This window comes from Osmerus mordax, chromosome 15 (genome assembly GCF_038355195.1).
Source record: "Osmerus mordax isolate fOsmMor3 chromosome 15, fOsmMor3.pri, whole genome shotgun sequence".
Taxonomy (NCBI): Eukaryota; Metazoa; Chordata; class Actinopteri; order Osmeriformes; family Osmeridae; genus Osmerus; species Osmerus mordax.
In genome coordinates this window covers 9,674,773-9,691,261 of record NC_090064.1, presented here as the reverse complement: position 1 = coordinate 9,691,261, position 16,489 = coordinate 9,674,773, and the positions used below count along the sequence as shown (strand labels likewise).

The window sequence follows — 16,489 nt, the reverse complement described above, 5'->3', positions numbered from 1 at the left end:
GAATTTTAAACCCCAAATGCATTTTTCATGACCACCCAGCTGTCATCAACTTCAACATGAGGGTTAATAAGCATGTGCCCTTACACCTCATAAGGGCTGATCAGTGATCTCTGTGTAGATTCAGGAGACCAGACCAGGGCCAGCTCTATGCTATGGAGGGCCCATGACATACTCATGGGTGGGGCATGGATTTGTGTGGTGTTTACCCTGAATGCTGTGGCACAATCCTAGACATTGGTCTCTTATTTAGACGCACTACTGCAGCTATTGTGGGTGACTGGCCAGGATCATTTGCACATGAATACTTTTACTTTGCCCGAATGTACAAAAATCCTACCCAGGGCAGTGGATGTATCAAAATGAAATGTGTTCTATACACTTCCTAGAACAGAAGGAGTATACTTTGCCAGTCAATGTGCATGGAAAATGGAAGCATCTCCATCTGCTGTATATGCTCAGTACTGCAACTAGCAAAAACAGTTTCATTTTTGAGATCCTCAAGTATTGAGACAATCATTGTATCAAAGTGTTTAATATAAGTATTCACGGGTATAAATAGTGAGCATTGTGAGTCAATTTGTGAACGTCATGAAATGTAAATAGTGATTTCAATTTTCTTTGAACGTGCTCTCGTGTAAATCATCATCTTGTGTCTTTTTTGTGAGTTCCTGAAAAGAACATAACTGATTACCAAAAAGCAAGACATGATAATTTCATTGCCTCAACAGTTAAGATACTGATTAAAGTTGTACTTTACACAAATAGCGTTAAAGTATATTTTACAGGTTGGACTACAGCCATCAGGCAGAATAGGCAGCTTTGACTGTCAATTGATTTGGTCCTTCAGCCTTCACCAAATTCTGCAAGGACATTCCAACACTGAACAGAAAGCCAACTATGAAGATCCTTACCTTGTGATTGTGCTTTCTTATCAATATACAAGTGCGGTGACAGGCTTGCATTCTTAAACTTGTCTGTGTCCATCCCACCACTCTTCCAAGTTCTCTCTGTGAAAGAGAAATATGGTGTTTAATTGCAATTAAGATGCATTACATCATCAAAGGAAAAAGTAACACATTTGGGGGGGGGGAGGGGCTTACCTGTTCGCCATTTTGGTTCTAGGTAGTGTGGGTCAACATGCCTACATCTGTTCTGTGGTGGGACGGCCTGGTTCTCCTCGTTGTCCTCTCGCATGACGCGTCTGTGGCGGCGGGGCCCTTCCCAGGTGGCGTGCTGGTGCTGGTGAGCCCGGCAGGCGCAGAGCATGTCTCGGAGTTTAGCATGCGGACCAACGGGGCATTTCTCCACTTGTTTCTTCGTGGACAGAGGCCTGCGGGGCTCGGGGGCTCTCGCTGGGTCCTCGAGCCCTTTGGGTTTGGACCGACATGAGCCGTTCTCTGAAGACTCTCCCTCGGTCTGATCTTCCTTGCGGACAGCGGAGATGTTAGAACGTCCAGCTACCCTCTTCCTGAGATGGCATCTGCAGGTGGCCAAAGCTTCATCCCACAACGAGACAGGGACCTCCCTCCTGTTGATTGGTGGTGCTTCTGGCACAGACATGAGAGCTCTGCGTTTTGTCAAACATCTGGCACAGAAGCGCTCCAGTTTCGGGCTAGATGGGACGAGGGGGTTTTTGTTGAGATTTCGGTTGGTGCAGCACTCGTTGTCGGAGAGGCTTCTTCTGTCCACCTTAGCTCTGTGTCCACACTCCCCTTCCTTAAACCCGAGTGCCCCAAGGTGACCTTGAGGCTGTGGTTTGACAACTCCCCTCTTTCTGGACAGCTCTGCAGGATAGCCAGTGAGGATTCTGTGCTGCTCCTGAACTCTCGGAGGCAATCTGCTGTAATAATAGTTGTTCCCAGAATCTCCTAGCCAGCTAGTGGAGGGGAGGTATGCAGGCAACGACTCGAAAGAGGTCTCATGCTGATCCACGTCATTCATCTCTTTCATCAGCTGGCTTATTTCTGAAGGTGTGGGGGGAACATTGACCACGGGTGGACTGTGACTCACAGATACCCCCTCTGCCACAGGGACCCCCTCTGCCACAGGGACCCCCTCTGCCACAGGGACCCCCTCTGCCACAGGGACCCCCTCTGCCACAGGGACCCCCTCTGCCACAGGGACCCCCTCTGCCACAGGGACCCCCTCTGCCACAGGGACCCCCTCTGCCACAGGGACCTCAGCAATGGGAGCAGTCTCTGCGATGGAGACCAACTCCGCAACAGGGACCTCTATCATAGGGACCATCTCAGTCATCTGGATAACCTCCTCCACAGAAACCTCCTCTCCCACCTTTACCTCATCTGACATAGGGGGCGCCTCCAGAGGGTTCAGCGTTTCCCCTTGGGTCTGAATCAGGCCGTGCTGGGAAGTCCACTCACATGAGGGTGCCACGGATTCTACTGACCACACCGAAGACTCCATCCTCCTCAGCTTCCCCAGGTCCTGCATCTCAAAGGGCAGACGAAGGATTTTCCTCTGCTCCTCGACACTCCCTGTCACCACAGCATCATTGGGCACCAGCATTCCACAGGTCACATCAGCTGCTTCACGTGGAGAGTCCTGTTGAGGAAGAAGAGGAAAATGTGGCATGTTTAAAGGTTGCATTATGGTACAACCTTATATGGTATGTTCATATTATGAATTGGCACCTTACATTCCATCTAATCATTCTACCCATCAACAATCTGTAGTGAAACTCACTGGTTTTAGACCCCTTTTGGTGTGAGGGCCACAGTCCTCCAAGCCAGTACTGCCGCCACAGAGCAACGCACCTGCCAGCAGGTCGTCAGGGAAGGTTTGCAGGTTCCGTTCCTGCTGCGCCTCCTGACACAAGCCCGTCCCCTGCGGCATGGGAGCCCTTCCCGGGGCGGAGCTACGCTGCAGACTCTTGTTGGACACATGGCGAGTCAGCTCGGACGTCTGGCGAGAGCGCAGGACCTTCAGGCCCCTGGGGGTGCTGCAACACTCGATCCTCACCTCCTCCGTCTGGAACACAAAGCTGCCCTTCGGCACCCCTCTGGTGGCCGAGGTTGCCTTTCCTGTGGCCTTGCCAGCCAGGGACTTGTCCTCTTTTAGAGTAGAGGCTGTGGCGATGTACTTTGACCGTGGGGAGCTGACGGCTTTTCCAGTGCCACCCTTGGTGTTATTCAAGACCCCCTTAGAAGACCCATCTCCGCTGGGGAGAGGCGGGTCAGGGAGGTGGGAGGCTGCTGGAGGGTCTGTCTGAACCTCAGAGGTGGCCATCTCCCTAGTGGGACCGTTCTGGTAGTGCACCCTGCGAGCATGGTAGGCCATGGTCTGATGGTAGTTGGGGTTACCGGGCCGGTAGACTGTCAGGTTTTGCCGACAGTAGGGCAGGATGAAGCTTGGAGGCTCTAGGTAGGGCCTTGGCTGGAAGGGAGGGATCACCATGCCATAACCTAACCAAGGACATTTGATCAGGTTTTAGGGTTCATAACAGAAGTCTGAACTGCTTAATAGCATACAAAACCAAATATTGCATGACTAAACCAGGCAGAGTTATAGAAAACCTACTGTAAATGTTTTTCAGGACGTAAACAATGGCATCTACTTACCCATCCCAGTGGATCCACAGTAGGGGTTGAAGGGCATTGACATAGGCATGGGCCACTGAAGTGGCAAGTATGGCTGGGGGGGCTGTATGTAGAAGAAGGGTCGGCTGTAGTGCTGCCGGAGATGATGGTACGGGTGGCTGCGTTGGCACTCCTCAGGCCGTTGAGGTCTGTAGCCCCCCTGAGGAGCATGGGGGGGTTCCTGGGACTGTTGAGGTTCATGGGTTTGGTTCGGGCCATGAGGGTCCGGTCCAAATCCACCATGCGCTGTTGATGCTTTTGCTTCCATATCTGTAGAGGACAGAAACGAACAAGGTGAGCCAAGACAGTTTTTGGTTTCCTCCCCTTTTCCTTCAAAATCTCTCAAGTGCTTGTTGGTCACTTCAAGTCAAGTCAGAAGCTTACAAACAATTCAAAGTGCATTTAAATCTGGGGTGGTAGAATTAAAGGTACACAAAAGTGTTTACACACATGCATGTACACTAGTACGACCAACTGACCAACATGGCTGTCATCATAAGATTTAAATAGGAAAGTTAAGTTGGGTTTCGAAAACTTGATTGGCTGGTTACCAATCAGCTCCTAATCCTCAACCTCCTACACACCTGTCTTGATCTGAGGACATTTTGTGTAAACTATACAATACAAACTCCAACTTGTCTAAAATGGTTTGTTCAAGTTCAAGTCTTTTATAACAGGATTGCAACCATAATGCTTGCTGCAGATGAATCCACAGAGATCAGTGCATTGCAAATGCACATAGGATAGATATTAAGAGTTTAAGGAACACACTAAGATTGCTCAATGGTAGATTGATCTGAAGTGAATGGCATCCAATCAAACTCAACGTCCATTTAGTACCCGAGTTTTGGACCAATGGCAGATGTTGAGAAACTGCCCAACACACCAGAGGCCATCGACTAAAGTGACATTTCAGGCTAAGCTACAGCTCTACAAACCTATGTACTGTTGTAATGTTTGTGTGACTCCAAAAGATTGTTAAAGACTAATCCAGGCATTGTGATATTAGCTATTTCGTTTTTTAATCGTGTTTTAACACAATTTACAAGAGGCCAGCTGAATAGCTCATTAGTCAGACTTTATTCAGGTGTTCATTTACTTTGCAAACAAGGAATACTTTATGACAACTATCATCTCTTTATTTTATAGCTTTGTCTGCTGAAAATGTGGAATTTACAAATGAATCATTTAACAAAACCCCCAAACAAGGTATAAACAGTCCCATTTAAGTAACGTACAAAGATCTTCAAACAACTTTTTAAACTTTTATCTAAATACTTATATTTACTCATACTCAAATTGTCAGAAGAGCAGTTTTGAGTGAAAAGGGCACCAAGTTTGTGTGCCATGGAAATAGTTGTACTGCTTTCTTAACACTTTGGCTGAACAATAAATAAACAACACCACCACCAAACCTTTGCTGGGAGATATGATTATTAAACCGTATACTTCATGAAGTGACAGTGGACCTGTATAAGGAACCTGAATTATGTCTTCATAGTTAAAAGAAAAATATATATAAGGCCCCCTTCTTAGATACATGGTACGCATTTCACCTAAGTGCTTAGATTATTCTCTCCTTTTTAATCAACATCTTCCATCTCTTCTATTGGGGAATCCTAGAGGAAACACAACATTAGGAATGATGTCGTAATCAATTAACAGGATGCTGCAGTTTAGCAGAGAAGGGGATAGTGAAATGGGATGTGAAACAACATGGAAACATTACCTTTTAACCCTGTGACCTTGAGGTGGCTCCTCCCCCTTCTCTTCTTCTCGTGACCCGTGGTACACTGGGTGTGGTTTATAGGTAGCCTTCCTCTGCCTCAGTCTGTCTGAAGACATACTTGGACCATTATATTACCAAATACTCCATGCAAACAGCACCACAATGTTTTGAGACAGACTGATATGGTCATATGTTTTAGAATGGTAGCCAATACCATGTCTTTGTGGTAAAGCTGGCATTTTCCTTTTAGGCTGAGCATCTTGGCACTCCCACCTGTTCTGATCAAGTGTGTCACCTAAAGGAGAAATACAATGCTCCCATCATAGATGTAATCTCATTTGATCTAATTACAATTCTAAACTTAGAAGGCACGTAAATGTCACCAACACACACACGCACAATACCTCTAGCACTAACAACAGAATGCAAGGCCTTTTGATGATGTTTTCATTACCCTGGTAGGTTCTGTGCATCAGGTCGCCTGGGTCTTGTCCACTTGACTCTGGGCCCTCGAATACCTCTTGTTCTTCCTGCTTGTCCACTGTACCAGGCAGGTCTGGGCCGTGGCCCCTCACATCTTTGGATGCATGTCGTAGAGACAAAGAATGCGACTTCTTTAAATGTTTTTTAATCACTTGCCTTGCCGGGTGCCCACTGCATCTTCCGAACGTGCGCTCCTCATCAGAATCTCCTTCCTCGTCATCGTAAGGCTGAGGGCAGTGACCTTTGCTCCTAATCGTCCGCTTGGACAGACTCATGCCGCAGCAGGCACACAACAGCCTCTTGGGCCACACGACCTCATCGGAGGTTGATGGTAACCCTACGATGGCCTCAGTGAGGCGTTTGCTCGAGTACTCGTGCTTGGGGAACAGATCCATGTCATCGAGGTCGGTGGAGAACATCTCATCCCTGGAGGAGAGCTCGTCCACGGAGGGGCTGAGGATGCTCATGCGCTCGTGGGTGGAGGGTGGGGGCCAGTAGCCCGGATAGTAGGAGTGAGCAGGCGAGGAGATGCCAGTGGATGGCAGCATGGCATGGGACTTTGCACACAGCAAAGGGCTTTCTCTCTGGAGAGCTCCAGCTGTCAGGATTTTCTCAAAGGGCAGCTTGAGGATTTTACTGGTCAAATCGGTATCAATGGTAGCAAGGTCTCTCCCATCTGTAGATTGTTGGTGGTAATCAATCTTTGAGATGTGGTCCTCATGTTGTAATGCTTGCCAGTCAGATATGCGAGTGGTCGACAAGGGGGGCAAAATGATGGCACTATGGCTGTGCTTCAGGGGTCCTTTGGCCTTACTGGTAGTATCTGGTCTGGCACTGCCATTCTCTAACTGGCCATCTGTGTCTTGGGGTCGTGGAGGGCAAAGGTATACAGGCTGGTCTGCTTCCCCTTGGAGCTGGGGCTTGTCGGTCTCTTCGTGAATGGATGAGCTGCCCAAGGGCATCTCTTCATCTGAGTTTTGAGGCCAGCACTTTGGATGATCCAAGTCATCCATGAGGCTCTGGCCTGACTTGTCATCGTACATTGCTGTGGCCGTGTCACTGAACGCCATGGCTGATGACTGGTTGCCCTTCAAAGTGGCACACAAAGGTACAGGCACTGCAGTAGCACCCTCCTCCTCCTCCTCATCTTGTTGCTTCTTGTGACCTGGAGAAAAGAGGCCTGAGGTTTGGGAGGCCACACCAGAATCAAGCTCTTTCTCAATCTCACTGGCCCGGAGTTTTTCCAAAGATTCTATGATTTTGTTGAGGGCAGCGCTTGGGTCGGTCTGAGCTTCCGAGCAGGCCATCTCTCTGCGGAAATATGACGGATGCTGGTGGTGGTGTTGGTGGCGAAACCTGACATCCTGTCCAGCATTTGGGTAAATGTGAGGTTCAAACAACCGTCTGTAATCGACTGGATGCACTGGGGCCTGTGGTACAACATACCCCGGAAACTGCATGTATGGGTACGGGGGCATGTATGGGCGTGCATAGGGATATCCTGGGACTAACAAAATGGAAGACAAGTCACAAATAATCAGGTTAGTTGTATCAAGACAATCACAACATAACTATACAAACATTGTCCTTAAATCCACAAAAGTATTAATGAGTAAAAAGAAATGTACCTGGAGGCAGACCATAATATGGATTGTTCAAATGCCAATGGTGGTAAGGTTGATGGTGGTGGTAAGGTTGATGGTGGTAAGGTTGATTAGGTGGCTGGACATAGAAAAAAGGCCGGGAGTAATTACCACGCTGGTTAGATTGTCCACTTCCCACTGTTTGTTCATCTACAAGAAATAAAATGGGTTTGGCGACTGGGTTGATTGAGGGTTCAATAGGTCACACGATCACATTATTTTTTTAGAAGACAGCTTCATTACAACAATTTTATTTACCGTCCATTTCCGCACGTGTGTCTAACTTTTCATGGGCATTCCGTGAAGAAATATTTAGACCGCGTACCACTGTAACCGAGGATAGGCTATCTGTTGACAGATGTCGAGTATTTCCAAAGGATTCAACGTTAGCACAACACTGCACTCCGGAAAAAGAGCCTTGCGTGTCCCTGTAAATTTATCTTAATTACATCACCTGTGTTTAAATTGGTCTAGTTTTGTAGGGGGTTGCATTAAAAGGCGGGACCCAATCGTGATGTTTCAAACCTGTGTCAAAGTTGATTCTACTTTTATCTAAGAAGATTTTTGAGGACTATGTGGCTTTTTCAATTAATCTCCAGCAGAGGCCAACATTTCCTCTCGGATAGACTAAAGGACATTTTGGGCGCATGCCTAGTATCCTCAATTGGCCTCCTGTCTCGCAGGACGCTTGCGTTGAGCAGAGGTTCCTCGCTGCTTGGTTGCTCTTGTAATTGTGTAAATTTGGCTTTCTGTAATAGCAAGCGGACATACGATTTATGGAAACGTGGATTATATCTACAATTAGTGACAATAATTCAACAGGGAATATGTGTATCTGAGATGATAAAATATGCTATAAGTAACGGTCCCTTGACTGCTCGCTCTCTGTCAACGTAGGCTAGCGCTTACTTAGCATCGAAACTATCCGACATTACAGTAGTTGCGCGTTATCATTGTAGCTCGAGCTATCCGGCTAGCTAGCTAGATGGCTGATGCTAAACTATAGCAAGTCAAACAACCAACGGATACATAAATGCTGTAGACCATAATGGATAAGTATCATCTATTAAGATATTTAGATAATCATTATTCTTAATTTAAATCGGCATTTAAGCTGAACAGCGACGTTATTGGAATAGGTGTGTGGGTGAAACGTTAGCCCGCGCTTGCTAGATAGTGCTAGGCAAATCATTCACCATAACGTAGTGTAGCTACCTATCAGGAAGGCAAAAAGGCTCGGCTTCTTTTGCCAGTTAGCTAGGACACAGCAAGTCGAATTGGTGGATAAACCCAAAGGAAAGCGGTGAGTAGCCTGTACTGTAGGTTACTGTAGATATATATGTTCTGTACTGTTAGGTATCTTCTTTTCTAATGTACGACAGTTAGCTGATATGAAGGCCCTACCATGGTTTGGGAGGGGGTTTGTTTTGGGAAGTGGATGGACGTGGGGCAGTAGCCAGTCAGCTAATTTACTAACAAGACCTGTGTTCATAATTGTTAGCCTTAACCGTGGGTTTATTTAAATGCAGGAAAACTCAGTGTGTTGAGTATTTGAGTAACAATCTAAACAGCCTGCATAAACATAACCGACCAGGTTTGGTTTTTAATTAGCTAGCAAGCTTTGTAACGTTAGTTAGCTTTGCACACCACAGTGACCGTAGCTAACCGTAAATGTGGCCTTGTAGTATGGATGTGTCATGTAATGGAGCTAGCCAAGTTACCTGCTATGGCAGTCACAGGTTTTAGCATTATCTGTTTTTATGGTGTAACGCATTGAGGTGCGCACCACATTCTCGAAGTAACAAGTTTGGCGTATTTTTTAGCAACTATATGCTAGAGCCCCGAAGAAGAAATCATTGTGTTGTGACACATCTTATTGGCTAGCTGCGGAAGGGCATGCTGCATGTGCATTCTGCATTTCAGCTAGCTATGTAGTAGTGCTAGCTATTAGGAAACGGTAAGACAGCAATTCTCAAATTGCGTCTAAATCTTGCGCTGGATAATGACGTTCCTCACTTATTATTCACCTGTCAACACACGGACACATTGCGCCAAATATGGACTTATGGGACACAATGCTAGTGAAGTTGAAGCAGATTAAATACGTGCTTTTATAAATGCATAAAATAAAAATTGAATAGGAGACAAAGGTCCTTAACGTTTGTCATAATTTGCTACCACGGGGTACGCCATCAATTCCCTCAGTGTAGCATGTATTGTGAAACTACAGTCGCTTGCTGAAATGGATGGGTTGATGACAAAAGTGCCTTAATATGTCTGTGCCATGGCAGTCTGCCAGGGGGACTGAAGTCATTTATGGTGGTAGAACTACCGCTGTAGTCTAAAGCATTTTTCGTGTCATGAATCAAACAACATTTCTCATTGGTCTTTGTGTCTGATGACACCAGACTAATGAATAAGAGGATGGTTAGTGTTTTCTACCCCCTTACCATCCATCCCCTACCTCACAGACACACGTAGCAGGCTGTCTGGCTGTCAGTGCAGCCTCCCTCTGATCAAGTGATGGAGAGACAAGGGTAGGGGTTGGGGAGGGGTAGGTGGGTTGGGGTGGGGGAGCAGGTGACCTGCCAGGGGAGACCAGATTGCTGACGGTGCACTTTTCTCATGCGGAAGGGATTTGGGCTGTGTGCTGATCTGACAGCGATGGGGGGGAGAGAGAGGAGGGGAGCGAGAGGGATGGAGACAGTCCCACTTTGCAGTGTGCCTCACTAGCCGGAACCCACTTATACACGTAACTGTTTAGCTCAGTCAAGAAGGGGGGGGAATGAATGAAGACATCGGTGTTTGAGTGAATCTTTGGCTGACTACAAAATATCTTAACATACCAGATCTAGTGATTGTCGAGGGTGTGCTTTTATTCTCCTTCACCCCTCTTTCCTCGCAGTCACTTAATTTTCTGGATGCTGGTGTGTGTGTGTGTGTGTGTGTGTGTGTGTGTGTGTGTGTGTGTGTGTGTGTGTGTGTGTGTGTGTGTGTGTGTGTGTGTGTGTGTGTGTGTGTGCGCAATGCACACTGGCGTGACTCATCTGATCCGTGTGTGTTCTGTTCTGTTTCAGGCGAGCACTGATGTAGCAGCCTCACCACAGTTTGGTCTGCCTCTCCCCCCTCCCCTCCCCACTACCTCCGCACCCAGCCCCCTCCTCGGTGCGAGACCGGCGTCCGTCTGGATCGGTACGCAGAGAGCAGGGGAGACACCGTTGAGACCTCGCTGCTGCAAGGCGCTGACTTCAGACCCTGGACCGCCCAGGAGGTCGGAGCCCTGCACAAGGAGTGGAAACGCTCCTTCAGCCTCCCATCCAGGTCCTCCACCTGTCCCCTCTCTTACCAGGCGGAGGAGGGAAAGGGGGCCTTCCATTTTTCTCTGCAGTTGTCGTTGTTTTTCTTGTCATATTCAATTACATTTTTTCCCTGGAAAACTTTCACAACCCCCAGCCCAGCATTGGTGGTGCCGGTTTTGGGAGGATACCATAGCGTTCCTCAGTTCTATCCAGGCTTTTCACACAAAAACAAATCTTGTATTTTCTCTGACGATTTTGAAGCCCGGTTCTGCCGGCAGCACGAGTCTCAAACCTGGGGCGCGATTCATGGGATGCAACCATGTCGGGTCTCAGTGAGCGCAGGCCGGTCAACACGGACTACGCTGTCTCCCTGCTGGAGCAGCTCAAGTTCTTCTATGAACAGAATTTACTGACTGACGTGGTGCTGCTGGTGGAGGACACCGAGTTCCCCTGTCACAAGATGGTCCTGGCCACATGTAGCTCCTATTTCAGGTGAGAGCACTGGAGCATTACCACACCAATACAGTAGCCGCAGCAGCCCGCCTCAACGTAGTGGCTTTGGTATCGTGTTTGTGTGTGCGTCTGTGTGCGTGCGCGCGTGCACGGGCGCCTGTTGGTGTGGTTTGAACAGAGTTGGTCAACCCTACCTAATTGTTTTGAATGTTTTGACATTAAGAACAACTTTTGTACTTGTTAGGTTTCTGTTCGATTCTGTGTGACAATTGTACAGAAACACCCTAATATGTAAGGTACATCACTGTTGGCTCCTTTACTCACAAATATTTACTTACAAGATACAGGACTAATAATAATGTAAGGTACAGTAATTATAGTAGGCATGATAGTAGTAAGTATATTAAAAACTCGTTCAACATTGGTTATAAACTGTATACTAACACAGACCATCGTGCATAAGTTCTGGTGCTTGAATATCATGTCTCTAGTGCCCTTATGGTGTCAGTCATGTGTCCAGCTTTATGCCTACTCAGAAACAAATGATGCAATTTTAAACCCTGTGGTTAAAAAACAAAAAAGCAGCAAAAGAGTCCAGCCTTGCGTAAGGGAGTGGCAGAGCACTAGGGATGACAGCAGACCCCTAAGTCTGGGAAAAGTCCCATCTGTACATGACAGCAGTACCCACTTTGCTGTAGGCTTTGAACTCTCTCACACACACACACACTTTCTCTCTTGTACACATTCCAAGATCCTGACAACTTTACTGCTTCTCTCACACCCCATCTCTTCCCGTCTTCCCCACCGTTTCCCACGCACTCGTTATCCAGCGAGAACATGCTAAGCATTTCCCCTCCAGGGTTCAGAGAGGTGTCTCCTCTCTTCCTCCTGGCTCTCTCCCTCCCGCTCACCCCCTCCCTCCCTGCTTCCTTACTTCCCTTTTTTCCTTGTCATTCACTCGCTCGGTTCAGGGAAAAGAGAGCGGCGATCGCTGCCCTGGGCTCATGTTAGTAAGACAAACCCTTGTAATGCAGTGCTCAGGGGCACAGGGAGGGAGGGAGGGAGCAACAGGGGCATGTCTGCAGAGTTGCATAACATCCCTGGCAGGTCCACTTCCCGCTGTGAGCAGCACACAAACCAATACAGACACACACACACAGTTGGATAGTCAAAAAGATGATTTCTGAAGAACAAAGTAGCGTGGAGGGGAAAGAGTTGAGGATATCCGATGGGATATTGATGGGAGGAGAGGAGTGAAGCATGAATGAGAGTGTGGTGGTGAATGAGAATACGGCAGCGTAGGCGGCCCGGCTGAAGGCTCCAGCTGCATGGGTGTCAGAACAGTCTTGCAGGAGAGGATGGGCTGGCTGGCTGTTGTTGTTGTTGATCCACAGAGGGCAGAGTGGAAGCCAGAGCATCCTGTAGTCACCAGGCGTCCCTTCAGAGGAACTGCAGGCAGGGAAAGCTGCTCAATGGCCTCCAGTCTATTTGCTAGCAACTGTCGCATGCTTGATTTCTGGTCAGGAATAATGATGTTTTTGATGGCTGTCGCAAGCATTCAGCCCCCATGCACAGGGTTAGATTGTACTGCATCAGTAATGCAGTATAATCTAACACTCCTTTCATCCAAAACGTACTTCCTGACTGCTAGCACAGCTTGCCGTCACAGACAACCGTACGGCAAAGGCAGGCAACCTCTGACCGTGCGTGTCCTCCGCAGGGCCATGTTCATGAGCGGCCTGAGCGAGAGCAAGCAGACGCACGTCCACATGAGGAACATGGACCCAGCCACGCTGCAGATCATCATCACCTACGCCTACACCGGCAACCTGGCCATCAGCGACAGCACAGTGGAGCCCCTCTACGAGACCGCCTGCTTCCTGCAGGTAGCGCACACACACATCCTGTATCCTATCTCGCTGCTTCCTGTTTTTCCTTAACCTCTCAAAGACCCTTCGTATTCTTTCGGTACTCTCACTCTCATTCCTCATACAGTCAGAGTCAGAAGTCAACATCGTACGTCATTATGACTGATCGCTTGGCACAGTACATGAGGTTGTTTCCCTCTCCCCGTTTTCTCTCACCCCCCCCCCCCCCCCCACCCCTCCGGATCTCCCAGGTGGAGGACGTCCTGCTGCAGTGCCGCGACTACCTGGTGAAGAAGATCAACGCGGAGAACTGCGTGCGCATGCTGAGCATCGGCGACCTGTTCAGCTGCAGCGAGCTGAAGCAGAGTGCCAAGCGCATGGTGGAGCAGAAGTTCCCCGTGGTGTACCGCCAGGAGGCCTTCCTGCAGCTGTCCCACGAGCTGCTGGTGGACGTGCTGAGCAGCGACAACCTCAACGTGGAGAAGGAGGAGACGGTGCGCGAGGCGGCCATGCTGTGGCTGGAGTACAACACAGAGGCCCGCTCGCAGCACCTGTCCTCGGTGCTTAGCCAGATCCGCATCGACGCCCTGTCGGAGGTGGCGCAGCGCGCCTGGTTCAAAGGCCTGCCGCCCAACGACCAGTCGGTGGTGGTCCAGGGCCTCTACAAGTCCATGCCCAAGTTCTTCAAGCCGCGCTTGGGCATGACCAAGGAGGAGATGCTGATCTTCATGGAGGCCACGGCCGAGACGGCGGGCGACAGCGTCCACGTGATGGGCGGCCCGGGCCACACGGTGGTCTGCTACAGCCCGCAGGCCGAGAAGGTGTACAAGCTGAGCAATCCCCCCGGGGACCTGCAGAAGGTGGGCACCCTGGTCACCCCGGACAACGACGTGTTCATCGCCGGCGGGCAAATCCCGCTCAAGAACTCCATCTCCAACCACGGCAAGAGCGGCAAGCTGCAGGCCGTCTTCCGCTCGGTGGACACATTCTTCTGGTTCGACGCCCAGCAGAACACCTGGGTGCCCAAGACGCCCATGGTGTGTGCCCGCATCAAGCCCTCGCTGGTGTACTGCGAGGGCTACATCTACGCCATCGGCGGCGACAACGTGGGCGGCGAGCTGAGCAAGCGCACCGCCGAGCGCTACGACTGCGAGAAGGACGAGTGGAGCATGGTGAGCCCGCTGCCCTGCGCCTGGAACTGGAACACGTGCGTGGCGGCCCACGACTGCATCTACGTGATGACCCACGACCTCATGTACTGCTACTTCCCCCGCGCCGACACCTGGGTGGAGATGGCCATGCGCAAGACCAGCCGCTGTTTCGCCTCGGCCGCTGCCTTCGGCGACCTCATCTTCTACATCGGCGGCCTGCACGTGGTCAGCAACTCGGGCATCCGCCTGCCCACCAGCACCATCGACGGCTCCTCCGTCACCGTGGAGATCTACGACATCGGCAAGAACGAGTGGCGCCTGGCTGCCAACATTCCCGCCAAGCGCTACTCGGACCCGTGCGTGCGGGCCGTGGTGCTGCTTGACTCGCTGTGCATCTTCATGCGCGAGACGCACATGAACGAGCGGGCCAAGTACGCCATCTACCAGTACGACCTGGAGCTGGACCGCTGGTACCTGCGGCAGCCCGTGTCGGAGCGCGTGCTCTGGGACCTGGGCAAGGACTTTCGCTGTGCCGTGGGGAAGCTGTACCCCTCCTGTCTGGAGGAATCCCCCTGGAAGCCCCCCACCTACCTCTTCTCCCCCGATGGAGCCGAGGAATTCGAGGTGGACGGGGAGATGGTCTCCCTCCCCCACGTATAGCTGTAACCCCCCCCCCCACACACACACACACACTCATGGACATACACACGCATATACCCGCTCCCTGGAACTGAGCTGGATCTGCAGTGTGGAGGTATGGACCTGAAGGGTTGTGTGCAACGGAGAACAATAAGGGTTTGATGTTATTATCTGTGTTCCATAGGGACCTGAGGACCAGGTTCTATACAAATGCTTTCATTCAACTGAATTAACAGGCTGTTTCTGACAAACCCCCTGCATCTAGCCAAGCTTGGACACAACGGATGCCCCCTTCAAATACTAGTAATCTGAAGAGAGAGAAAAAAAAAAAAAAAAAGGGTTTCTTTTTTTTCTTTTGTCAGTCGTGACTTCTGTTAGGTATTATTACAAGTCTGTCTACATTACTGTTTCTACAATGTGATAATCTGAAAAGTCAACTGATTTGTGATGGTGGTGATGATGCACTTACTGGTAAACCTCCTTGGAATGACAATGGCAACTGTACCAAAATCCCCCCCCCCCCAGACCTCCTCTCCCCCCTGGTTAACCCCTCCTCTCACACCACTGTTGTTGAAGCCAGGTCCATCTCTGCGATGGGCAGGACAGAAGAACAGGGTGGTGCGCAGGGCTGAGGGCGGCACGGAGGGGGGGGGGGAGAGGCTCACCAAGGTGACTGCAGGTCCGGTCACCAGCCTCCACCCTCTCCTCAGACTCCACCCTGCTGCCCCAGGTGCCTTCACCCTCCCCACATGACCACCCTCCCAGCCTGTCTGTATCTCTGGACCTCTTCGCCAGCTCGTTGTTTTTTGTTTTTGTTTTTCCACACAACCTTGGGTAGCAACACACCTCCACTTTCAGTACAACCATCGATTTTTGGGCTCATGCATTTTTATTTCCAAGCTGCTGAAATGTATATGAATATAAAGATATATATTTTTCATATGTTTAAAAGACAAACTGTTTTAGTGTGGGGAAAATTACCAGGTCTATTTTGTATTAGTCTTTCTTTTTTTTTAATTTAATGTCAGACATTACTGTAGTGTGATTGTGTATAGGTATCCATTTTTTTTTTCCTATCAGATTTAATTCTTGAGTGAAATATTGAGGAATCTTGCTGCTGATTGGGTCCAAGAGGAGAGGCTGGCCCAGGCTGTTGCTATGGAAATTGTCCCGGCAACCACTAGCAGTAGTGGGTGGGGGTGGGTGGGGCGGGGAGGGGATTTTCCTCTTACCTTAAAAACATGAGCACAGGTGCTTCATGACAAACCTTACTAGCATGTTTGGCTGCATCATGTTCCTTTGGCACTGTATTTTGAATAAACGTTAATTTATTAAAAAAAATACCCAAAAAATCCAGACTTTTTTCTTTTTTACTTTGTATGGTTTTAACCATAAGGATGTGTCATGAGAGCCATGGGTCTGATAATCTGACAGCCTTCGCCGGGTCCTTGGGTTCACACCCTATGATGTTGCCGTGTTGTGGGAAGGCACGTGTGTGCTGTGTTTGTCCAGCCATGACCTCCACATGCCCACAGCCCCCACCCCGGGCGCTCTGGGCCTTTGTTTGGTTGACCTACATATGAACACAGACCAGATCCCGATGCTTCGGGCTCCTGACGTGAGCAGTG

General features: G+C 49.4%; 2 protein-coding genes and 1 long non-coding RNA gene across 4 annotated transcripts; 1 reads left to right on the top strand and 2 right to left on the bottom strand.

Moving 5' to 3' along the window:
- Positions 1–526: 526 nt before the first annotated feature.
- On the bottom strand, positions 527–1,613 carry LOC136957921 (uncharacterized). Its single transcript, XR_010878339.1, has 3 exons — positions 1,101–1,613; positions 912–1,007; positions 527–668 (listed from the first exon to the last, which is right to left on the bottom strand). It is a non-coding gene; the product is annotated as an uncharacterized lncRNA (long non-coding RNA).
- Positions 1,614–4,662: 3,049 nt separating this feature from the next.
- LOC136957837 (bucky ball-like) lies at positions 4,663–7,766 on the bottom strand. Of its 2 annotated transcripts, XM_067252047.1 has the most exons (6): positions 7,710–7,766; positions 7,437–7,601; positions 5,780–7,315; positions 5,540–5,620; positions 5,326–5,431; positions 4,663–5,215 (listed from the first exon to the last, which is right to left on the bottom strand). In XM_067252047.1, the coding sequence occupies exons 1-6, from the start codon at positions 7,714–7,716 to the stop codon at positions 5,203–5,205; spliced, it is 1,908 nt and encodes a 635-aa protein (XP_067108148.1). In that variant the 5' UTR covers positions 7,717–7,766; the 3' UTR covers positions 4,663–5,202. The 2 variants fall into 2 exon arrangements, with proteins under 2 accessions (XP_067108148.1, XP_067108149.1); XM_067252048.1 differs by lacking the exon at positions 4,663–5,215 and having other exon boundaries at positions 5,416–5,427.
- A 455-nt stretch (positions 7,767–8,221) lies between these two features.
- On the top strand, positions 8,222–16,197 carry kbtbd2 (kelch repeat and BTB (POZ) domain containing 2). The gene is made up of 4 exons (XM_067252274.1): positions 8,222–8,754; positions 10,529–11,242; positions 12,924–13,089; positions 13,323–16,197. The coding sequence occupies exons 2-4, from the start codon at positions 11,070–11,072 to the stop codon at positions 14,880–14,882; spliced, it is 1,899 nt and encodes a 632-aa protein (XP_067108375.1). The 5' UTR covers positions 8,222–8,754; positions 10,529–11,069; the 3' UTR covers positions 14,883–16,197.
- The last annotated feature ends 292 nt before the right edge of the window (positions 16,198–16,489 follow it).

Excerpts from the sequence above, each read along its gene's own strand:
- LOC136957837 (XM_067252047.1), bottom strand. Across the intron at positions 5,621-5,779 it reads GATGCACAGAACCTACCAGG|GTGACACACTTGATCAGAAC; the intron begins GTAATGAAAACA and ends TTTCTCCTTTAG. Across the intron at positions 5,432-5,539 it reads AGCTTTACCACAAAGACATG|ACAGACTGAGGCAGAGGAAG; the intron begins GTATTGGCTACC and ends GTATGTCTTCAG.
- kbtbd2 (XM_067252274.1), top strand. The coding sequence starts at position 11,070 with ATGTCGGGTCTCAGTGAGCGCAGGCCGGTCAACACGGACTACGCTGTC. Across the intron at positions 11,243-12,923 it reads ACATGTAGCTCCTATTTCAG|GGCCATGTTCATGAGCGGCC; the intron begins GTGAGAGCACTG and ends TGTCCTCCGCAG. Across the intron at positions 13,090-13,322 it reads AGACCGCCTGCTTCCTGCAG|GTGGAGGACGTCCTGCTGCA; the intron begins GTAGCGCACACA and ends CGGATCTCCCAG.